We start from the raw sequence: 25,617 nt of genomic DNA on the forward strand, positions 1-25,617 counted from the left end.
TAATCTATTAGTATTATTTTTGTTCTTCTTCCTCCCAATGGCAGCCCATAGAACCGTTTGTAGGAAAATTATGAAATTTGGCACACTGATAAAGGTGGTCATGAAAAGTCCCCAAAGCAAATTTGGGATCTCTAGGACAAACTCCATAGCGCCACCACCAGTTCAAAAATGCACTTTTCTTTTATGCGTATCTTTTAAACCGTTTGTCCTAGAGACACCATTCTTTTGTCTGATTACTCTTCTCTTGATGATTCAAATGATTTTCTGATTTGTCCAAACAATGGCTCAAAATAATCTCCAGACCGAGCTGCACAGAAATGACTAAAGAATTTAGATTTTCACTTTTGTTTAAAAGTTACGGCAGCACAAATTAAAAAAGATCGATGTAAAACTGGATGTGAGGCTATATCTCGGCAACGGTTTGTCCTATCAAAAGTAAACTTTGTGTGCTTCATCAGGACCATGATCTGAGGGTACATGCAAAGTTTCGAGACAGCGCCACCTATGTGCCCAGTATTAGTATAGTGTTCCTAAAAAAAAGTGCTCAGTGAGTGTATCATGAGGTCAAGGTCTTACCTCAGAATCCCACCTCAAGTCTCGCTGAGCATGCGCCGTTCCAGTTAACGGTTTTTGAACAAGTGAATAAAAAAAAAGTCTAAATTCACAAAACTTAAATAATTTGAGTAATCAAATTTACCGAAGTGAAATGTTAGGCTGTTGTCATAAATCGCCTGTTGGTTGCCACATATTTGCTATTGGACTGTTTGAATAAGTCTGTAAGCTTTGTTAGTAGGAAATGAATAATAGTAAAAGACAACGTTCAACCAAGCCTACAAAGTTTAACAAACTTTGCAGGTTTGGCCTTTGATAATAAAATATTATATTGATGTTACAGGTTAAAGAACAACATTTCTATGTTTTATAACCCTAAGTCTACTAAAATGCAAAGTAAAATGTGTTGTGCTTGCTGTGTAATACCATTTTACATTACTGTTAAAAACTTTTAAAGATGGAGCGAAAACATTTTAACTACGGTAGTACCAGGTTGAATGTGGGTTGATTTTAAGACAGAATTACAGTAGAATATTATGGACTTGGTTATAACACAAACCTTAAAACTACCAACAAAAGGAAGAAATCAAAGACAATCAGGGTCCACAGACAGGATTCATGTATTGTATTTAGTACTTGTACATAAAGCAGTATGCTGAAAAAGACATCAAAACACTCCAGGATAAATAGTCTTTCACAACAACATAAGGTTTAATATTTAGTTACAGATAATCAATTTTTAAAAGCTGCAAAAACATGTCAAATTACCTCAGCACATCTGGCTAACACACTTCCATCTCTAAGAGTAAAAAAATCGTGGTATTACTGCAGATTTGGGATTATATTACACAAGCACACGGAAAATGGTCCCTGTTGTTGGACTCAATGAAGTGTAGTGTCGTTGAAAGAGAATTACTCTAACACTGTGTCCTGCCCAGACACAACGCAATTAAGCGACAAGCTCTTTTCAGAGTTGATCAGAGTTTTCGAACTAGCCGCAACAGGGTAGCTATGCCCACTGTATACTCATTGGTCCAAAATTGTGTTCCTCACAACGGTACATTTAACGTCATATTTTGTCTGATTGGCTGTGATTGTGTCACTTTGGGCAAATACAAATAAATGAATTACTTGTCGCTATAATCTTATCGCATCACATCTGGTTAGGACACAGCATTAAAGTGATTTTCACAACCGCTGTAGTAAAGAGCCGCTGCAGAATTCACTGTAGAAGCTCCTCCCAGGAAATGGGTTTAGAGAAGACCTCGCGCTCCAGCCAGAGGTCATAGTTCATTTGGAAGTCTTCGGGCAGGTCGATGCGCTGACCCAGCACGCTCTGCAGGCAGTTGTCCACTGGGAGGAATTCTGGATTGCTTTGGCTCTTGTCGTAGCGTCGGCTGTTGAAACGCTCAATGTTGGCACGTAACGCGCATTCCTCTGCCTGGAAGTCCCACGGGCGTGCGTCCAGGTCTGCTATCAGAGACACACGGTGGACTCGATTAATTCTGACACAGATAAACACGCTTTCTGTAGTGTAAAATTAATTAGTAATTAATTGGAATAAAACAATCCTTCCGCCAAGTAATGGAGCGCAACAGTGCTCATTTTTCAGTCATCTTGGTTCCGGAAGTATTTTTCCCATTGGGATTTCATAAAATCCTTCATAAAAGAGTTGTAAACCATTAACTAAAAAACCAGCTCCGAGGTGAATCACAATATCATAAACTTTGTTTTGAAGCAAAAAAGCATTTGAAAAAAATCAGCAAAAAGGTACAAGGACTGTGTACTTAATATCTTTAAAGAATGAACTACGATCCCGTGAAGCACAGTAGAGAATCGTACTCAAATTTTAGCATCCAGTTTCTACATTTACCAACCGTTACCATAAGCCCAGCTGTCGTTGAGGCAATAATGAACTTTTTGGTAAATCATTGCGAATGACTAAATCGAATTGAATACAACTTAAAATAATTAATTTGAGAGTTAAGGGAAACCACAACGAATAGTCAGAACAAATCATATCGTTATAATCGATTAAAATAAAAAAACAATGCCCAATGTATTAATCGTGCATTTCTTCAGCATAGTTTGGAAAATTAAGAGTCATACCAAACTAAATGAATCAAAACGAATGGTGATTAAAATTTCTGATTGCATTCTGCATCACATTATTTAGCGTTGGAACTGGACCTTGGAGCAGTGGAAGAAGGCCTGGTCCAATGAGTCCCGTTTTCTATTACATCATGTGGACGGTGGTGTACGTGTGTGCTGTTTATCTAGGGAAGTGATGGCACTAGGATGCACTGTGGGAAGACGACAAGCCGGTGGAGGGAGTGTGATGCTCTGGGCAATGTTCTGCTGGGAAACACTGGGTCCGGCCATTCATGTGGACGTCAATTTGACACGTGCCATCTACCTAAACATCGTTGCAGACCAGGTACACCCCTCAAGGCAATGGTATTCCCTGATGGCAGTGGCCTCTTTCAGTAGGATAATGCACCGTGCCACACTGCACACATTGTTCGGGAATGGTTTGAGGAACATGATGAAGAGTTCAAGGGGTTGCCCTGGCCTCCAAATTACCCAGATCTCAATCCGATTGAGCATCTGTGGGATGTACTGGACCAGCAAGTCCGATCCACAGGGGCTCCACATCGTAACCGTTTTGGCGGCACGCGAAGGAACAACAGCACATTAGGCAGGTGCTCATAATGTTTTGGCTCATCAGTGTATTTTAAGTTAATTGAAAAATATTCAGATTTATAAATATATATATATATGAGTAGTTTGAGAGTGTAGGGAGAGCGACCCGATTGCATCATTCACAGTGCATCATGGGAGTGGGCGGTTGCTGAAGAGCTCTTTGGTACACTTTGTTTGCCACGATTCTCTGATTGGTGTATCTTTTCACAATCATAGGTAGTGTAGTTCAGCACAAATTACACTATTAAATGCAATTTTTTGAAAATGAATTTGAAATAACATGGACTGATGTCTTTGACATAGGCATATACTACCAATGATTGACAACCTCTGAGTCAATCTCGTCTTGGGGTGGGAAAAAGAATGGCTTTTGTGCTCTATATAGATCATTTAACAAACTGTAAGCTCTTAACAGTTGTCAACATAGCAACTTGGTGCATTTAAATACTGTATACTGTGCGGTCACATGTTTATCGACATTTTACAACAAGTTTAAAAAAATAATAACAATGCCCAATGTATTAACTTTTCGGTATAGCTTGTGACTAAAATGTCAGATTTCATTATGCATCATAATCAAATTGTAGGATCGAGTTTCTACATTCACCCACCGTTTCCGTAAGCCCAGTCGTCGTTGAGGCGATGACGAACTTTCTGGTAAATAGCGGACATGGTTTTCATGTTGCTCTTTCTCCACTGTCGCCCCAGATACTTCGTCTGAACTTTGAGAAGTTTGAGCACGTAGAGCTGCATCATGGCCTGCTTGACCTTCAGTGCCCTCTTCAGGATAGGAGCCGATTTGAACACCACCAACATCTAGAAATGAAACAAACGGAAAGCCTGTGAGGATTGCTGCATCATCAGAAAAAGTTGCATAAAGCTTTATAATCATGATGTCAATTTGTAGGCTAAAACGTAAGGCTAATTCACGATGAAATAATTCACCACGGTTTTCAATTTGTGAGTAAACCCACGTCTGAGGTTAACATTAATTAAAGAAACTTTCACGTTTGGTTCCAGCAGGGAAACCATGGCTCAAAAATATTCTTCAAGGTTTTAGGACAACAAATGAAACAACTCTATTAGTTGAGATTGATTGTGGTTTTAGTTCTTACCATCGTCCTGGAATGTTTCCATTTGGTGAGTTTATTGAGGATTCGCAGCAGATTAATACACGAGAACAAGTTCCTCCAGCAGAACTGATTATTATCGCCAGCTTCCTGTTACAAAAACACAACACATCACGTTCAATGTCACGTTTATCAGAACTTTAGATGCATCCGAGTGAGTGTTGTCTCTTACCAGACTCTCTGCGGTAAGCTCTGGAAGCTCATGGACAACGCAGTGTGGAAAATCAAGCACCGAGATACTGTGAAGAGACACTCGACATTATTACCCGTGATACATCACAAAGAAAAACACACATGCTCAGTTACGAGGTGGAGTGAAGATTGACCTGTTTTTAGCTGTGATGTACGACATGATGTTCTGGTTGAAGAACTTCAGGATCAGCGGAATGCAGTTTGCGAAGACCAGATGCTGCGCCATGTACTCAAACTACACCAGAAACATACGTCAACACACTCACAAGGTCCTCATTTAGACTTTGTGTGCATATATAATAAATGTGTGTGTACCTGATATATGTGGTTGAGTTTAAAGTGTTTTAGTAGCAAAAGTAGTATTGCTGAAATGGCTTTGACGATGATTTCTTTATGTCGGTTCACATCTACACCCAACTTCATACTCTGAAGAACCGTTGTGCTAGAGAGACATCAGAAAGTGCAGAAAAGGACAACGTTCAGATGACCAATATATCTGTGTATTTTATTTTTTCAAAAGTTGATTCTTTAGCAAATATTTGGTCCACCCAATCTTCAAAAACGTATTTGGTCAAAACTATACTCGCAAAGTGCCCCAAAAAGTGTGGGTAAAAATTAAAGTCGGTGAGTAAATTAAAGTATGAGTCATTTATCTGGTCAATTTGTATTATACTTATAATATAATCTTTAATATAGATATTTTTAAGCAATCGTTATCATTTTTGAGCCACATAAATTCTGTTCAGAGTCAGAACAATATTGCGTGGGACAAAAACAAAGTATATCTCAATTAGGGCACCAACATTAAATTGAACAAATAAATTCAGACTAAATACAACAAATGAAACTAAAATACCCTTTTTAATTTAACCAAGCCAAAAACAGTGGTAAACAGCAACAATTAACTATATATGTTGCTTAAAAAAAGAGGGTAAGTGTATTCAGCATAGGGGCTCAAGTGAATCAGGGAATCATTTATTTGAACTAGTTAATGTATATGAACCGAACAACATTCACTAAAATGAACTGCCTTCCCAATGTTACATATAAGTGCATCGTTTTTAAACCAATTTAAATATGAACTGTCCAAATGAACCATTTATCTCAAATAATTTGGACTTCCCAAAGATACATATAAAATTGAATCTATGAATCGTTTTTAAACCGATTCAAACATGAACTGTCTGAACGAACCAATTAGCTAAACTGATTTGGACTTCCCAAAGCTACCAATAAAATTGAATCTTTGATTTGTTTTTTTTAACGAATTCAAACATGAACTGTCCGAATGAACCAATTAGCTAAACTGATTTGGACTTCCCAAAGCTACCAATAAAATTGAATCTGTGAATCATTTTTAAACCGATTCAAACATGAACTGTCTGAACGAACCAATTAGCTAAACTGATTTGGACTTCCCAAAGCTACCAATAAAATTGAATCTGTGAATCATTTTTAAACCGATTCAAACATGAACTGTCTGAACGAACCAATTAGCTAAACTGATTTGGACTTCCCAAAGCTACCAATAAAATTGAATCTGTGAATCATTTTTAAACCGATTCAAACATGAACAGTCCAAACAAACCAATTCACTAAACTGATTTGGACTTCCCAAAGCTACCAATAAAATTGAATCTGTGAATCATTTTTAAACCGATTCAAACATGAACGGTCCAAACAAACCAATTCACTAAACTGATTTGGACTTCCCAAAGCTACCAATAAAATTGAATCTGTGAATCATTTTTAAACCGATTCAAACATGAACTGTCCGAACGAACCAATTCACTAAACTGATTTGGACTTCCCAAAGCTACCAATAAAATTGAATCTGTGAATCATTTTTAAACCGATTCAAACATGAACTGTCCGAACGAACCAATTCACTAAACTGATTTGGACTTCCCAAAGCTACCAATAAAATTGAATCTGTGAATCATTTTTAAACCGATTCAAACATGAACTGTCCGAATGAACCAATTAGCCAAACTGATTTAGACTTCCCAAAGCTACCAATAAAATTGAATCTTTGAATCGTTTTTTAATGAATTCAAACATGAACTGTCCGAACGAACCAATTAGATAAACTGATTTGGACTTCCCAAAGCTACCAATAAAATTGAAACTTTGAATAGTTTTTAAACTGATTCAAACATGAACGGTCCAATCGAACCAATTAGCCAAACTGATTTAGACTTCCCAAAGCTACATCTATATTTTTATCTGTGAATCGTTTTTAAACCGATTCAAACATGAATTGTCCGAACAACCAATTAACTAAACTTATTTGGACTTCCCAAAGCTACCAATAAAATTGAATCTGTGAATCATTTTCAAACCAGATATAAATGTGGAAACAGCTCAAAAGGAACAACAAAAATGGAATTCAGTTCAAAAAGATTTTAAGTGAAAGAAGTATTTCTAGCCTGTGGCAAAGAGTAAATTTTGGACTTGGAGTATGTTTGTCTTACGGCATTTCCTCAGGCAACACATCTGCCAGGATGTTGATGGAGTCGGTTTTAGCTTTAGATGTGGGAGCAGCAGCCAATAAGATCTTCAGTAGAGCGATCTGAATGACACACACAGTCAGTATGAGAACAGCTCAGATAAAGTGTGATTGGTGCATATATTGGAGTGGTCTCTCACCATGTACTGTGGTAAATTGGGCAGGATACCCTGATACAAGAGCTCTGTAGCGCACAACTCCAACTCCTCCTCACCCTATTAAAACACATACAGGATGTAGTCAACTAATAAGAGCTCAAAAGTGATGACAGTTCTACCAATGCATGTGGACTCACTCCAGACAGTGGCGTCCTCTGAAACTCCTCCTCTTTAGCGATCTGAACCTCAGCGACGGACACATACTTGTGCTAAAACGACAGAACATTATGTTAAGGAGCTAGACTGTTGGAGGAGATATGGGTGGAGTTATGTTAATGAGTTACCTGTTTGAGAGTTTTGATGCTTTCATGTATAGGTCTGGGCAAACCAACCACTGTATCCGTGTCACTGTAAAACAAACATACGGAGATCATACATCACTGCAGCTCACAGGAGGTTGAAAGATATTTGAATTTGCCAATACAGATAACTAAGCTGGTGGAAAAGGCAGATAATGAATTAATCGGCCAATGGTTTTTAAAATCAATTTATTGAACGTTAACAAGTTTCTGTTTTCCTTACTGTGGAAAAAGCAACTATCTGTGCCGATTAATCTCTAAAACAGTCAATGGTATAAAAACTAACTCACTTTCCCAGCGTGTAACCGATGAATTTACTCCGGCTAGACTCCAGGAAGCTCTCAATATCCTTTTCCCTGTTAATATGTTAAAGGAGAGGTGACAAACAGATGTTCATCGGCATATTTCAGTAAATGATCGCACAAAACATATTCAACCAGTGAAGTTGAAGTTTCTACCTGACTTTAGGTGCCCAGGGCAGTCCTTTGGGGAAACAGACTCTCTCAGAGGGGGGGTGGGGTATGGGCGGGGGCATGACCTCATCACGCTCCAGCGGGAAAGGCTCCGCCTCCAGAGAGTTGTCATTGTCGTCGTTTTCCTCTTCGTCCTCACGAGTGTCATCAGCTTTATATGGATCTTTCTCATTAAATGCATCTAGATTGTCTTGTTTTATCAGAGCCTGCAGAGAGAGTTTGCCATCAGACTTTAAATCATGCTATCTTTTCCTTTCAGCTCTTAAGTTTTCATTAAAAGATGATTTTAACTGCACATAATTAAACAGAAGTTGGCGATGACCTTGTGTTCTCTCCTGGCGCGTCTCTGCTGTTGTTCGATGAGGTCAGATGCGGATGCAGGCGGTGACGCGGCTCTCATGCTCCTCACCACACGGATGCTGTCCTCAGGCAGTGGCGGCAAACCCAACGCCACACGCTTACCGATCTTACTGCTCTGCAGCTGCTCAAACCCTCCTAGAGTCAACTTACAATCACAACAGACATGCACAAGACGACAATAAAACCACCTGCATGACACACTAACGTTACGTGAGATGTTAAAACTGAAACTAAGCATCCCTATAGAGTCCTTGATAAATCTTACGTACCAAAATGGTCTTCCACAGCAGCAGCAGGACTTTCTTCATGGGGAAATGAGGGGCGTGGCCACTGCAGAACTTGGTCACCATCCCGAACAGCATGACGGAGACAGGCTCGTGGTTATAGAGAGGAGAACCTGAGAAAGTTAGGTGCAAGAAAGTGTGAGTTCTCAATCTTTTATGAATCTATACCCTGTCATTGTATGCATTACATCATGTCATGACACTGAACATCAAATATCTCCATTCTGGAACCCTCAACATCACTGTTAGCTGCTGTAAGGATTATTGACTGGAGAACACAATGAAATCAACCTTGGCTCTCACACTATGTCACACACAGACTGACCAAGTTCAGATTTGAAGGTTTCTCTGATGGTTCTCCACTCTGGACTGTCCGTAGGTTCTTCACGCTGGACAGTTTCCACCATCAGATACATGATGTTTAGCAACACCCTAAAAACACACGCACAGGATTTGTTGTACTGATAGAGCGGTATATATTGACTGTGCACAGCTTTTTTTGATTTACAGATGCATTATTTCTACAATCTACTGATCTGTCAATGGAAAATGCAAATTTAAGTAAATACGGAGTAAACTATAAATGTGATTTTTATACATTGGCTCTCTGCTGTCTAAATAGCAACATCAGCCAATGAAAAACCCATATCACACCTTTGTTAGTGTGTATGTTTGTACCTGAGGTCAGTGCTGTCAGCCAATGAGATGGCTGGTTTCCTCACCGCACTGCTACATGCAGCACTGTTCCTGAGAAAGATATTTGGCAGAGTTTTACTTTATACGTTGTCTGTAATAAGGTGTATTGGTCTGTAATGTTAGAGATTGCTTGTTTAGTTTTTCTCACTCAATCTCCATATTGAGCAGCTCGACGAGTGCAGTGAACGCTCCCACATCCAACAGCAGGAAGATGTTATACCTCATCCAGTGCTGCACCTCCAACTCTGAACCACACTCACCAAATGAACCTGAAACAAAATAAACAAAACTTATACCACTCAATCCATTTAACACCTCCACCTCTGAACCTCACTCACCAAACAAACCTGAAACAAAACCGATACCACTCATTCCATTTAACACCTCCACCTCTGTACTACACTCACAAAACAAATTTGAAACAAAACAAACAGATACTACTTATTTCATTTAACACCACTTCTGAACACTCAAACAAATGTGAAACAAAATCAAAACACTGATACCAATTATTAAATTGAACACTTCCAATTCTCTGAACTAAACTCACCAAACAAACCTGAAACAAAACAAACAAACACTTATTTGTAACAACTCCACCTCTGAACTACACTCACCAAAAAATAATAAAACAAAACCGATACTACTCATTCCAATAAACACCACCACCTCTGAACTACACAAACAAACCTAAAACAAAAACATTGATTCTACTCATTCAACACCTCCACCTCTTAACTACACTCACCAAACAAACCTGAAACAAAACAAACACTGATACTACTAATTCAACACCATCCACCTCTGAACTACACTCACCAAACAAACCTGAAACAAACCCGATACCACTCGTTCCATTTAACACCTCCACCTATAAACTACACTTACCAAACAAACCTAAAACAAAACACAGATACTACTCATTCAACACCTCAACTCTGAACTGCACTAACCAAACAAACCTGAAACAAAACCGATACCACTCATTCCATTTAACACCACCACCTCTGTATTACACTCACTAAACAAACCTGGAACAAAACATTGATTCTACTCATTCAACACCTCCACCTCTTAACTACACTCACCAAACAAACCTGAAACAAAACATTGATTCTACTCATTAAACACCTCCCCCTCTTAACTACACTCACCAAACAAACCTGAAACAAAACAAACACTGATACTACTCATTCAACACCTCCACCTCTGAACTACACTCACCAAACAAACCTGAAACAAAACATTGATTCTACTCATTAAACAGCTCCCCCTCTTAACTACACTCACCAAACAAACCTGAAACAAAACAAACACTGATACTACTCATTCAACACCTCCACCTCTGAACTACACTCACCAAACAAACCTAAAACAAAACATTGATTCTACTTATTCAATTTAACACCACCACCTATAAACTACTCGCCAAACAAACCTGAAAGAAACCTGATACCACTCATTCCATTTAACACCTCCACCTATAAACTACACTCACCAAACAAACCTAAAACACTGATACTACTCATTCAACACCTCAACTCTGAACTGCACTAACCAAACAAACCTGAAACAAAACCGATACCACTCATTCCATTTAACACCACCACCTCTGTATTACACTCACTAAACAAACCTAAAACAAAACAAACAAAACTGATACCACTCATTCCAATGACTCCATCTCTGAACTACACTCCAGCTTCAAACTACACATAAACAAAACTGAAACAAAACAATGATACGACTCATTCAACACCACCACCTCTGAACTACACTCACTAAACAAACATAAAACAAAACTGATAACATTCATTACATTTAACACCTCCACCCCAAAACTACAAATAAACAAACCTGAAACAAAACAAACAATGATATGACTCATTCAACACCTCCAACTCTGAACTACACTCACTAAACAAAACTGATATCACTCAATCCATTTAACAATTCTAACTCTGAACTTCACTCACCAAATGAACCTGAAAGAAAAAACATACACTGATACCACTCATTCTGTTCAACATCTTACCTTGTGCCATGTACAGAATAGCTCTGGCAACTTTTAATCGTCGCTCTCGACTGATCACGTCCAGTCCGTCCAGCAGACGCATGGCATGAGCTCGGTGCTGCACTGAGTCCAGCTCCGTCCATTTCTTATCGGGCACTGCACCAACACAGCGAAACAGCAATTACACAATCACAGAGTAAAACGACAAAACACACAAAAACTCACATGTCTCACTAGTCAAACGGAACCAAAATAAACCCCAGGACTATCAGAACAGTACTCACTGTGAGTGTGAAAATCTTCTACAAAGCATTTCCTGTTGAGCAGAAACTCTGGGCCCTCGGTGTAACTGTACAACTCTACAGGAGAGATAAATAAATAAGTGTGTAACACAGTAACAAACAAGTTAATCAGAGTCTCCACATATTATATCATAACTCAGTTTCTACCATGGTAAATTAATTAATCAAATGAATCACTCTCACCAGACAGTTCTGCAGTCCATTTATCAGCATCTGAATATTCAAACTCCAGATCAGTAGCTTCAGAAAAACCCTGAAACACATATTCAGATCATATACATCACACAAAAACTACAACTGATGTGAATATCAATGTATCATCATCATCATCATCATCATCATCAGTGTTTGAAATCAGGGTGTTTTAATGCAGATATCAAAAGTTATTGTGTTGTTTTAATGAACTGCTAACAATAAACATTCTAGAAGAATCACAGCTGTCAATGAAACACGTGATTACTGCAACATATGCATATGTGTTTAATTTGAAATAATGAACGATTTAATCAATGAATGTTTTTCAAGAATAAGAGTTTTGTTGATAGATAACATATTTAATTGAGTTATGTTCATAGTATCGACCGTTCCTTGATTAATCAGTGCTTTTTAATGAATCAGTTCATTATTTTGAATATTTATGTAATGTTGATGTTCATGCTAGCTGCTCAAACACACCTTAAACTACACAAACGGATTATATCACACATATTTGACTCTTACCTCCGAGTCTTTGCGCTGGTTGCGGGTGAATTCTCCCCTCATTTTATTTGGCAGCATCTGATTTGGTTTCTGTTTGTTATTAGCACATAAACCGACACCGTCCATCTTCACACACTTCCGGCTTCCGCTCACATCTCGCGTTACTTACATCTCTCGCGAGATCTCGCTGTGGCGCAAATGTTGTATCTATTGAACAATTTTTGCAAAAGACGTATTTTCAATGTTTGGTCAGCATAACAATAAAAAAACTATGTAAACCAGAGTACAGCCCAAAGAAGAGACTGTAACTCTATCCCTCGCAGTGTTTTAATTCCCGACAAAAATATGGAGGTATATTAGGGTCAAAATGTAATTTTTTTTATTTTTTATTCTGTCATAATTTACTCACCATTATGTTGTTCCAAACCTATTTCTTCCGTGGACATATAATTATATGTTATAGAATGACCATTCACGTTCATTGCATCTTTTATTCCATGCAACGAAAGTCAGTCCCACCAGGATTTCGCAGCACTTCTTCCAATTTTTGCGGCCCAAAACTGAATTAGCTGCAGCGTTTCTCTAATTTTGTGATACAATTTGCGGTATTTTTTGTGTTGTTTTGCAGTGAAAACTCACAAATCATCATTATATACCTCTGTAATTGTGTTAATTGCATCGTAAATGTAATTACATGTAAATATTTTAGTCCACAACAACTTTCTATGCAGTTAGCAAGCAAAAAACAAAAAAACAAAAACAGAATTACACACAAAAATACCATACATTTAGTTGAAACCTGTGGGTGTTGGAAGACCCTTAATTATTTTTGTATTAAAATGTTCTGTCTCAGACAATGCAAGAAAACCTAAGTTTAAAATAGACGTGCAATAACTCTGTCAACTAAAAACACAAATGAGGATTCAATAATTGGGCCTGTTGCAATTATTACATCGTCAAATATTGAAATCTGATATACATACACAAACAAATACAATTAGAGTTTATATATTTGAGCATTTATGTACAAATTTAAATTCCACAAATGTTTCGGGAACATTTTTTTTAATGAAAATGGCAATTTTTGTCATATTTTGAAATATACGTTGCATATATGTATATATGTGACCTTTTTTATTTTAGTAAAAAAACATTTATGAACATTTATTATCAGCCTATAAGAATATTGCAATTTTCAGATTTGTAGTCTACTCTATTAAGCACTTCAAATTCAAATCACATTTTACTACACAACTAATGGGGTTTTTAAGTGAATGTTAGGGATTCTTTGTATAAACGCAGCACTCAGGGTGAAGATTAAATGCTAGTTGTGATGTATGTGTGCTGTCTGCAGTCCCATAAAAGTTTAGACAAGGATTTTGATAGTGAACGTACAATGTGAAGGATGCGAGACGGAGACGCTTACACTGTTACTATGGAGATGATACAATGGCAGCTGTGCATTTGGATATGTTGCAACTGTGTAAAGCTTTTCAAACATGTATTTTGCCACTGTCAAACATGAAGGAAAGCGATGCGATTCCCTCAGATTTATGTTTTTTTGTGGACAATTTTCAGAAATTTAAAAAAATTGCAAGCTGCTGCAAATAATGCTGAGATTGGTTGAATTTGCAAGAATTCTTGTGATCGCAAGATCGCAAAATCCTGGAGGGACTGGAAAGTGAATGGTGACTGGGACTGCTGAACATCTCGTTTTGTGAATTCCAAAAAAAAAGCCACACCAAGTTGACGTAAAATATGAATGTCTTTATCTCACCAATTCTCTTATAAACATTTTCCAGAAGTGAATGACACAGTATGATACAAAGTTAGGCTTTCTTGATAGATCTGTGCCATCTGTACAAAATGGCGTGATATGGAAGACTGTCGAAAGGAGGAAAACCCCTTTCACATTGTTAACAAAACATCCGCAGAACAACAGAATGAAAAACGAAAAATAATTAAAACATTCCTACACATCATTAAAATTCAGTGTAACACAGAGCTGTTTACATACAGACAATAGTATAAATACTCTTAATCGCATAAAATAATACTTTTAAAATGCTCATAGCTCATAATATACAAACATTAAGCCAATATTCAAAGACAAGCTTAAACCAAAGTCATCAAATGAAAGTGGCTCAAATACTGATTTCATGCTCTTTCTTAAGACAATAGCAGGTGTGCTCGTTGAATTTCAATGTAATCGACATAATTAAAAGTATTGCTCAAGCCATTACGATACACAACAAAACACATCACGTGAAACTCTTTTAGTCCAATTCAGAGCTCGATACTAAACGAGAACATTGTTTTAAAAATCTTGGTCCAGTTTGATTTGGAAGCATGGTCAAATTATCAAGCGAAATACCTACAATACATTTTTCGAAAAACCAACACCAACCAAATGCTTTTCGCTAAGTTTAAAAACCCTTAGATCAATTTGTGCTTAAATGCTTGAAATTAGTTTTGTAGACAAATATACATTTTGCCTATGTATGAATTTCTTTACACAAGTAAAATTGTATTTTTCAAAGGATAAATTGAAGAGGAAAATCTTCATTTGGTTAACATTATTTGGTCATAATTCTCAGTGTTTCATTTGTGTTTTTGATGACTTAACTATTAAAATGTGAAAAATATCAATACTAAAAAATGAGTAGTTGTGTCTAAACTTTTAACTGGTAATGTAACTTTTTCCGAATGGACCTTTAAAATGTTTATATCACCAAAAAGCAACAAAACATCTGCGATAAAATCCTAAATATTTCCATCAAACTTAAGCAAGAAAGCTCAAAATCTACATTTGGTACATTTCGCAAGCAATATACATACCATCTTTCAAATCAAATTAAATAATTAAATAAAATTATTTTGATAACATCTATGGACTTAATAAACAGATAAAGTCATTGCATCTTGGTCAAACAGCTATAAACGCTCGTATCTTGTTTCATTTTTCCCAGCATGCAGCAGTACGGCGAATCGTCTTGCAATCCATTTCATTAAAACACACTGAAGTAATTCAACTCCATGTGGAGTAGTCATATTTACATAAAAAGATAAAACAATTAGACAAATAGTGTCTTTGTATAGACAGAATCAGTAGAACATGTATAGTAAAACCAATACTCGACGTCAAAGGACGTGCTTGAGTGAATCTTGCGAAAAAATGTCCAGGTAATATTTCACCTAAAAATCAATACAAATAATATGAAATTAAATTTTTGCGTAAAGAAAATGGAGCGTACATTACAACCATCACTTTTTTTTTTTTTTGCCTTATGATATTTTTTACAAATAAAATTATACTTAAAAAAAAAACACACACACTGTAATATAACGATTTTTTATAAAAAAAATTAATAACAAAAAAGCAAAAGTTGCAGTTACGGTAAGACACTCACAATGGAAGTGATTGGGGCCACTCCATAAACATTAAAATACACATCTTTTCAAAAGTATAGCCACAAGACATAAACATGATATGTGTTAACACAATTTTAGTGTGATAAAATTGCTTACTAACCATACCGGTGTAAAGTTATATCCAATAATACAATTTAGTATTTATGACGACATAGTGTTAGTAAATCCTGTAATCTGGTGTACATTGTTACGCAGGAAAATTACATATTATATCACACTAAATTCATGTTAACATGTATAATGTTTACGTCTTGTGGCTATACTTTTGAAATGATGTGTATTTTAACTAGGGATGGCACGGATCCGATATCTGGATCGGTATCGCCTCCGATACTGACGTTTTTAGATGGATCGGGTATCGCTCCGACGAGCCCGATCCAAATCCGATACTGTGTGTTAGTCATGTTCGTTACTGTTAAGCTCCAAAAATGACATAAAAGAACCATAAAAACACCGTTAAAGTAGTTCATATGACTTGTGCATTTTATTCAAAGCCACTTGAAGATGTGCGATAGTTCTGTGAATCACAAAAGGCTGTTTAATATGTAAATATATAAAATGCACTCGCAGCTCCAGCGCGTTAGTGAATGATGCGGCTCTATTGACACATATGCACACTCGTGGCTATTTTTAGCCTTCACGCAGTGCACAATATTTGAGCGCTACTCACGAACAACATCTCAGATGTAGATGCTCAATAGTTCGGTTCACTTATAATATGCATTTAGAACGGCACTGGAGGAGCATTTTACCAGAATTTTAATAAGGAGTGAATTAAAATACTGTGAACTTGCCAACAAACTGACACATACAGGACTTCCTGGAGAGTTCAGAATTTCTAAATAAAAGCCTGAGGGTTTTAAAGTTAAAGGTGCATGACTGAGAAATATTACGTTTGTATTTAAAATTCTAAAAGTGAACTGATATCTTACAACTGAATTGCTACATTATCCAGTAGACTATTTAACAATAAAGTTTTTCTTCTAAAGTGTAGTTAGAGGTTTGTGTTTCTTTACATATTACAGAGTATTCCCAATTAGTTCCACACAATAATGTAAAGATATAAAGAAACTGATTATGCAAAAAAACAACAACACTGGTATCGGATCTGGATCGGACAATACGGAGATTTCAGATATCGGAATCGGAAGAGAAAAAAGTGGTATTGGTGCATCACTAATTTTAACGTTTATATATTTGCCCCAAATACTTAAGCGAGTAGAAATAATTTTTAGTTGAGCTTAAATTGAATTGAACCTGGAACATTCCTATAATTGTCACATAAATAATGTCACAATGCAAAAAATCTTTATTGTCCTAAAAACAGGCTTCATTTCTGTTTTGCAAAATATGATTTCTTATTTTGTTCTTTGATTTAGGGATGAAATACGAAATATTTCTTGACAGGTTTGGTGTCATTCAGCCTTATACTGTAAACCAAAGACATTTCAAGCGAACATTCATTATCGTATCATTCAGTACCGTGTCTTTTTCAAGCATTCTCTCAGGGTCAGTCACATACACATCCAGTGCTATTGTTGGTCCATTCGGACAAGTGCGCCAAGGCACTGTTGGGTAACAAACCAGGCAGCGATATTTAAACACAATATATGCCCTTGAAACATTCTACAAAATGCTAAAACAAAATAAAATCACTAAACAAAGCAGTCAGCAATGAAACAGCATTCTCTCTTGGCAAGGAAGCTTCAAAAATCGTGTGAAAACAAAAGTTGCACGTCCCCAGTAATTTAGCATCCACGCAATGTCTGGGTTTGGCACGAAATCCAGAGTGAAGCAAGACAAAAATAAACACACGAAGCGAGATTAAGATAATAAGCATCAAATCTTTGCTGTTTTTTACGTGTTTTAAAACAAACCAGGTCCTTTCCTGTTTTAGGATTTGGCAAGCAAACACAATTTACGGCAGCAGAAATGTAGATTTTTTTCGATGAAACGATTGAAGACAGTTTTGGTGTTCTGGAACTGCACAATGTCTGTGTTACTAAGACACGATCTTCCCATCATGCTCTGCTCTGTAATGGCACACAGCTGGAATGCACCTGATGATGAATCGGAGAGCAGGAAAACCAGGAATATATCAGGAGAGAACCGGAGCGTCACACGGATGAGACACACAGAGCCAGTAAGACTGAGATTAAGATCGTAGAATGAGGTAAAACATCGTTAACTGAATCCAGAGAAGGAATCTGATTGGACAGTGCAAAGAGAGAGCGCCACCACACTCTGATGTGTTTTCCTGTGGGAAAAGAGACGGAGAACGAAAACTTTAAACAGGAAATAACAATGTGCACTATTTATTTTCTTAAAAAACATCAGTAACACTAGAAAAATGTTTTCTCTATCAAATTCCATCACAATATACAGATCTGTAATGTAGGTGGCGCTCTAACGCATTTAAACCTCACAGATGTGCTCGTCCATAGACATTCAGTCTAATTTCCAGCACCGTGGTTTCATAGACTATCTCGGACTCTGAGTGGACTACAAGCTCAATCTAGGTGTCATTAGAAAGCTAAGATACAACATTTTATCATCAATAATCAAAAACATATTTTCTGATGATTTGTTTTACATGCTTTTCCTACTGGATGGCATATTTTGTTCCGGACATCTAAGATATAACACTGGATTATTCACACAAGCAAACTCACAGACAATTAAACAATGGCAATTCTTTTTTAGAAAACTCCCTGAGGTAAAAGCAGATATAATGTTTTTGGCTATTTTGGGGCTTACAGCAGCAACGATCGGCGTATAAAAGAGACGCTTGTATTTGATGATTTACAGAAATCATATTTCATTTTGTGATTCTTTTGTAAATCTTTCGAACTGTGGTATTAAGGCAAAAAAATTAACTATACAGTCACATTCCTGAGAATGAGAGCTTTCATTTGATATATGACTTTATGTGCTATGTGAAGGATTTTATTTTTATAGAAATATTTCTACCCCATTACCTCTAGGGGGTGCTAATTTTCAACGCAAATGTTTTGAGGCCTTATTTTGTTATTTTAAGTAACATAAATGCAGACGAGATGGTTATCTCTGAAAAGTTCAGATTCTAAGCTTTCAAATGATACCTCATATGCCTGACTTATTTATACGGATACTTTAACGTTTTTAGCATAAATGTTTTTCCCGATATAGCGCCGGCGGGTCCAAAGAGTTTAAGGGTTTAACCAATAATATCATAGACTAACATTTCACAATCCAATCAAATCCCAATTAGAAAATCAAGCCACACATTATAACATTCCCCCTGAATATTTTGTTTCATTAATGAATAGTAGAGGCATTCATAATTAAATTATAAAGAACTGTAAAAGTCGATTGTCATTCAAATTATCGCTCAATTTATTGTTAATTAATACTGAAAAATACATAATTTAGTACTGAAAAATACATATGGAATACTTCAAATACTACTATTACTATTAATAGTAACTATTTAAATAAATATACTTAAGAAATTAGTATCTGAATTTTCCTCATACATTTTCAGTTCACAAAAAATTAACACATTTGTTTAACATTAAATTATTTTTTTCTTTGATTAATCAACAGTTAACTGTTTTTAAAATATATTAAAAAAATTAAAATACGAATGTATTATATAAAATATAATATTAATATTAAATTAAAATATTACAATTAATCAATTAATTTAAATCAATTAATTATAAACATCCCAAGTAAAGTTAAAGACAGCATATTCTGATTCATGTTGTTTTTTCAAAATAAAAATGTAACTACAAAACGTACATTAATGCCACTCAAAGTGATAAACAGCGTTTTACCTCAGCATTGTAGTCGAAGCATTTGTCAGGTCCTTTCCTGTAGCGAGCAGAATTCAACACCTCACATGGGTTCTCTTCTTGAGCTGAGGAGAAGGCATTAAGGAAACACCACGAGCTGTCAGTCTTGTCAATCAATCAATCAAAAACAGATGAAACCCAAAGGACCTGAAGGAAAGCAGTCTCTGTAGCTCTGTGAGCAGTGATTTTGGGATGTAAGGATACACTTTGTTCTGACAGGAAGTAGTTTCTCAATCTCACAGGAGCTGCAAGGCAGAGTCTCGGCCACCACAAACAAGAGATTTGTGTTCTCAATACGCTTGGCATGAAACAACCTGACAGAGAAAGAAAGATTGAACACATGTGAATATTCACAAATAACACAACACACACTTGTCTAAATAAGGTCATACATGGGGCAGTGGTAGCTCAGCAGTTAAGGCTCTGGGTTACTGATCAGAAGGGCAGGGGTTCAAGCCCCAACACTGCCAAGATACCACTGTTAGGCCCTTGAGCAAGGCCCTTGACCCTATCTGCTCCAGGGGTGCTGTATTATGGCTGACCCTGCACTCTGACCCCAGCCTAGCTGGGATATGTGAAAAAGAAGAATTTCACTGTATATGTGCAAATGTGTGATAAATAAATACATGTTTTACTTTATTCATGGCTATTTTTATGTGTGCATTAAAAACATAACTTTATGTTTACCCTTACTCCCAAAAGAAAATGTTTGCATTGTAACAATAACAATAAAAAAATGATTTACTTTATTTATGGCCATTTTTTTTTTTTTTTTTTTTTTTAGATTCAGCCTTACTCCTAAAATAAGAAGATTTTTTTTTTTGCACTTTTAAAATAAATTTTTTTTAACTTTATTTCTGCCTATTTTTTTTTTATTTTATTTTTTCATTTTTAGAATTAAAAACATTATTTAATGTTTACCCATAAGGCCCAAACATACTCTACGTAAGTACGCAAGCTCGATTTTACTTGTCGAGTTGTTAAATGTGTCACAGCGCAATTCATAACCTAATGCAAGTACGCGTTGTATTCTTAGCGTTGCTACAAGGAGCGCTACAGCGTATTTTTTTTGTTTCAGTCAACAACTGTCATGGCGGAGCAGCAATTTGAGGAGAATCTTGCCAAACAAGTTAAGTTATACCAACATATTTACGACTCCTCGTCCCCTCTCCATTCAAATAAAACAGCGATTGAAAATGCTTGGCAAGAAATAGCAACTTCCCTGTATAACGACTCCACCACATCTGGTTTCGTTGTGCCTAAAAAACTCTTTCGTCCCTTGTGGTCCAAGGTTTGTAACCGCCAGAGTAATGCAAGACCGCACGTATTGTATGTACAATGGGACCATGCGTTGGCCAAGCAATCGCGTCTGCGTTTGCGTACTTGTGCGAAGTATGTTTTGGCCTTTACTCCTAAAAGAAAATGTTTGCATTTTTAGAATAAAAAATTTTTATTTAATTAGAAGAATATTTCTAACCCTTTCTCTTGCATATTTAGAATACAAAAAACTTTATTTACTTTATTTTACCCTACTTTTATTTTATTTAGCATTTTTTGAATGAAAAAAATGATTTTACTTAATTGTATAATAAAGTTGACCCTTATTCCTAAAAATAAAAAATATTTGCACATTTAAAATAAAACACTATCTACTTTATGCCTAATTGTTTTGTTGTCGCATTTTTAGAATTAAAAAAACATAATTTAATAATTTTGACCATTATTTCTAAAAAGAAGCATGTCTGCCATTTTAGAATAAAAAAACAAAAACATTATTTAATTTCTGAATCACTTTTCATTTGAAACTTTTTCAGATTTAGCCCACTTTTGGAGACACTTTTGTCCCTAAACTATAACTGTAAGTAAACACACACACACACACACACACACACACATACCTGGAACAGTTTCCGCAGTCCTGTAGTACGTTGAATGAGTTAGTGGTGTTGGTGAAATAAAACTGACTGTGAACCGTCACACAACTGCTGCTGCTTTCTTTACTGTCAGAAAAACTCTCTGCAAACACATCTACGAAATACACAGACATCAGATCCTGAGCTTTGATGCTTATGGTACTGAATGCACAAACCAATTAATTTCTGACAAGATCATCAAAATAAAAAAATCTTTTTTGGGCATCATAAACATGCTCCCAACACGAAGGCTGTTCTAAAGAGGAGGCAGCCAAAGTATGTACCTCATTTTGATCAAATTCTCAGTCTAATTGATTCTTTATGAAAAAGTGAAGTATTTGCGATCCTTAAGGTGTTTGTAGAAGAGTTTGTATTTATAGAAACACAGACCTTTGGTGAACCAGCTGCTGTAGATGAGTCCATACAAGATCTGCTGCAAAACAGACCTGAAACAGAACAGCTGCATTAACACACGTTCGAATGATAAATATCATTTTCAAGAGAGAACATCTGGCAAATGTTGCATTGAAATAACAAATGTCTCAAATGACAAATGTGTGTTTCGAGAGGAGCCTCACCACGCCGCTGCTGATGTCCACCACGCCAGACTGACAAAATCAGCAATGGAAGGCTGAAATATATAATAGAGAAAGAAAACTACTTTAACCTAAATATTTCTGCATTTTATCCACTACAAATATCACAGTTGGATTGAATGTATCAGTTTTTCTCACCACATAGAATCGTCTGTGTGCGGCTCCTGTGTGGCTGCTGGCCGTCGGTTCACATGTAGTCTGGTACTGAAAAGTCTGATGTCGAGCGTAGATTGAATTGTTATAGAGGGCGAACATCAGATACGGGTCCACCTCACCGAAGAACAGACCCACCTGACACAGACGGATGTGGAGACACTTTCAACACTTGATTCTGGTCTTCTAATCGTTTTATTTTCTCAAAAAGGAACTGAATGTGAATGCTTTAACTACATGATATTGAGATTAATCATGATTTTAATTAGGGCTGTCAATCAATTACAATTTTTAATCAAATGAATTACATGATACGCCATTTAATCAAATGAATTGAATTAATCGCATTTCAATATTTGTCGAGAAAGTTATTTAATATATAATGAATATATAAATAATTATAACCGTAATACAAAAAATCGAATAATTCAGACAATGAATATACATAACATTTTTTGTGGCAGACGAGTAAAGCATCGATTTATTTCAATATTACTGAACACAAGCCGATCATTGACCTACAGTCCAAAACACTACATTTTTCAGTTGATTTCATCAATCTGTCAGGAATAGATTTATTACAAGGGCTTTTTTTAAGAACGCATGTGCACATGAATCCGACAGACGCTTTTGGTGCGTTTCACTTTGGTTGCGTCGAGTTAATTGTGTAATTAATTGTGTTAATTTTTTAAAACACATTATTTTTTAACCCTTTAAGCTCTGAAGGTGTTTTTAAAGATTTGACATTATATATCTCTGGATGTAAATAAGGTGGCTCAGAAAAACTGCTTTTGTTTTGTTCCCAATCATGTCAACTGTATCTGAGAAACATTTAGTGTTGATACAACAAAGCAATCAAAAGTTATAGCATTACAAATAATTTATCATAGTGTCCAAAAGCCTCTCCAAACAAATAAAACATAATAATTGTACATAAGAACTAATTACACATACAAACACAACAATGACTAAAGGTTTGCATAGCATGCAGACATGATTTTAGTAATGAGATTTCACAGAATGAGTTTCATTCTGTGCCATTTGAGTCATCATTGAGTCTGTGTCATGTATTTGGCGCCATCTCCTGGTGGTCATATGTAACATTGTGCTTCATGTGGATTATCTAATGATCTATACATCTGATTACCTTGTGTGTGGACTCGTTTCAAAGATAATCACCTCCTCTAAATAATGATATGCGATATTGTATGTTCAGTTTATTTTCCATGATGGCATATAAGCAACACTAACATTTTTTTTTCCAAAAAAATTCTAAACTAATGTTTACTTTCTTCCAGTGATCTCTCTGATTGGACATCACCAGAAATCCACCATCATCAATCAGATAACAGAGTAAATCCTGAAACAAACACACATCATCATCATCATCAACACTCAACGATGCATTAAATAACATGTTTGTTGTGTGTGTCGAGTTTTATGTGTGCAGGTTTTCTTACGTCACTGTTCACTTCACAGTCCATCTCACAGGATCTGGACGGGCCACACTGCACACAAACAGGAAGTTACAAACATCTAAAAGTCTTAAATATGGTAGATAAAGTTTGTGTTCCGCCTCCTCCGAATCTACCTTATGTGAGGACTGTCTGCTGTCCGAGACGTTACTGGCGAGGATCTTAAACTTGTCGACCCACGCCTCTAAATCCAGTTTAACACCAACAACTGAAAACAGACACAGAAACATAAGATCAACAGCAGGAAATAGAGAGAAGACAGAGACAAAAAGCAGACACCAGAAAGACAGAACGTGTTTAATGTACTCTGTGATTTTGTCAGTTATATAATGTCTGTATAGTCAAAGAAAAAATCAAAACAAAAGATGTATAAAAGAGAGGAAGATTATTTTTATATCTATAGACTTAACACATTATAAAACAAAACAAAAAAATGGAAGGAAAAGTTAAAGAACACACACACACACCTGCAGGTTTCATGGTTTTTCCTCCTATTGTGACCTCCACAGCGGTGGTGACGAGAATTCCCACCGTTCCGTTTTCAGAGATCAACGGATCATCTATCGCTTAATGAGAAAAATAACGTCATTTAAAAAATGGAAGCTGTTCTGATTCATTATTGTTATTGATTTATGAATATGACAAGGGCTCACAAGTTCGTGTCGGCGCTCTGAACATGTAACCCTTATTATCCAGACTGCGACGATAGAAGTTTGAATTCAGAGGCTCAACGTCTTCATCCCATGATTCAGCAGCCCTGAAACACAAACACACACTGATGATTTACTGATCACTGATCTACACACTGATCTACTTTATTACAACACCACAAAACTTCATTACCAAAGCAGTTTTTTTTGTCATAGTTTTTATCTTTTGAAGAAAATGTCCTTTAAATTTGGACAATATTTTGTCATGTAAAAAGAACAAGTGATTGGATATTTGAATTATTATTTCAACATTTTTCTTTGTCTAAAAACATTGACAACAAATTATAACAACACAAGATTTTAACGTTTTCAACCGTATGTTTTAATTGAAATTGTTATGTGTAATTTTTGTCAAGTCAAAAAACTCTCGGTCAATGAACATTAATTTAATTGACAACATCAACACTGCCCAGTAGAGCTGCACTCACATATTGGGGTAAACGCGTGTGACGCCTCCATTGGTGGACGCAAACAGTGCCAGAAATCCATACCTGCAGACATTATATTCATTCATGTATAACGCATCATAATATAATATAATATATAAACTCTTCATCTTCTGTAAACTGTGTTCGGACAGTCTGATCCTACGTATTCAGATCTTTATTCTGCCAGATGCGTGTGGCGAGCTGCCAGAGGATCCCAGAGTCCAGAATCAGATTATGAATCAGACCATGATCACCTGTGTCAAATACAAACATTAAATCACAAGTTTTCACAGTAACAGTTCACTGATGGAAGGTGAGATGTTTCATGTAGACAAAAAAATCCTTACATTTCAGATGGTGAGATGAAATAAAATGCTTATTATGTTCATTATCTGCGCAGTAATATTTAATTATCAAATGTTATTTTATCGCCACTGTAAAATTGAATATGCAATATTTTGTTATCAGTGCTGAAATATTTCATAATAATTTTGCAATATTTTGATATCAGCATTGATTATTAATGAGCAGTTCTGTAATATTTAATGATCGGTGCTATAATATTTAATGATCAGTGCTGTAATATTTCATGTAGACAAAAAAATCCTTACATTTCAGATGGTGAGATGAAATAAAATGCTTATTATGTTCATTATCTGCGCAGTAATATTTAATTATCAAATGTTATTTTATCGCCACTGTA

General features: G+C 36.1%; 2 protein-coding genes across 17 annotated transcripts in view; both read right to left on the reverse strand.

Moving 5' to 3' along the window:
* Positions 1 to 1,148: 1,148 nt before the first annotated feature.
* On the reverse strand, positions 1,149 to 12,526 carry LOC127438373 (striatin-interacting protein 1 homolog). The gene is made up of 21 exons (XM_051693915.1): positions 12,393 to 12,526; positions 11,856 to 11,925; positions 11,655 to 11,729; positions 11,392 to 11,526; positions 9,505 to 9,625; positions 9,339 to 9,407; positions 8,986 to 9,092; positions 8,646 to 8,773; positions 8,339 to 8,521; positions 8,002 to 8,222; positions 7,834 to 7,899; positions 7,529 to 7,592; positions 7,382 to 7,453; positions 7,227 to 7,301; positions 7,052 to 7,149; positions 4,893 to 5,019; positions 4,712 to 4,812; positions 4,558 to 4,624; positions 4,371 to 4,475; positions 3,867 to 4,071; positions 1,149 to 2,022 (listed from the first exon to the last, which is right to left on the reverse strand). Exons 1-21 carry the CDS (start codon positions 12,495 to 12,497, stop codon positions 1,775 to 1,777), a joined length of 2,442 nt encoding a protein of 813 aa, XP_051549875.1. The 5' UTR covers positions 12,498 to 12,526; the 3' UTR covers positions 1,149 to 1,774.
* A 1,597-nt stretch (positions 12,527 to 14,123) lies between these two features.
* The window catches only part of LOC127438042 (voltage-dependent calcium channel subunit alpha-2/delta-2-like), an 89,290-nt gene continuing 77,796 nt past the window's right edge, over positions 14,124 to 25,617 (reverse strand). For all 16 annotated transcript variants that reach the window (XM_051693325.1, XM_051693316.1, XM_051693319.1 and 13 more), the window contains 14 exons: positions 25,078 to 25,168; positions 24,915 to 24,977; positions 24,430 to 24,533; positions 24,244 to 24,342; positions 23,893 to 23,984; positions 23,762 to 23,809; positions 23,590 to 23,661; positions 22,287 to 22,439; positions 22,131 to 22,183; positions 21,943 to 21,998; positions 21,538 to 21,667; positions 19,844 to 19,953; positions 19,622 to 19,704; positions 14,124 to 18,060 (listed from right to left, as the gene is read on the reverse strand). In XM_051693325.1, the coding sequence (XP_051549285.1) occupies positions 17,959 to 18,060; positions 19,622 to 19,704; positions 19,844 to 19,953; positions 21,538 to 21,667; positions 21,943 to 21,998; positions 22,131 to 22,183; positions 22,287 to 22,439; positions 23,590 to 23,661; positions 23,762 to 23,809; positions 23,893 to 23,984; positions 24,244 to 24,342; positions 24,430 to 24,533; positions 24,915 to 24,977; positions 25,078 to 25,168 (1,256 nt within the window). In that variant the 3' untranslated portion in view covers positions 14,124 to 17,958. The remainder of the gene's footprint in view (positions 18,061 to 19,621; positions 19,705 to 19,843; positions 19,954 to 21,537; positions 21,668 to 21,942; positions 21,999 to 22,130; positions 22,184 to 22,286; positions 22,440 to 23,589; positions 23,662 to 23,761; positions 23,810 to 23,892; positions 23,985 to 24,243; positions 24,343 to 24,429; positions 24,534 to 24,914; positions 24,978 to 25,077; positions 25,169 to 25,617) is intronic.

The sequence above is a fragment of the Myxocyprinus asiaticus genome, chromosome 49, assembly GCF_019703515.2.
Source record: "Myxocyprinus asiaticus isolate MX2 ecotype Aquarium Trade chromosome 49, UBuf_Myxa_2, whole genome shotgun sequence".
NCBI classification, from domain to species: Eukaryota; Metazoa; Chordata; class Actinopteri; order Cypriniformes; family Catostomidae; genus Myxocyprinus; species Myxocyprinus asiaticus.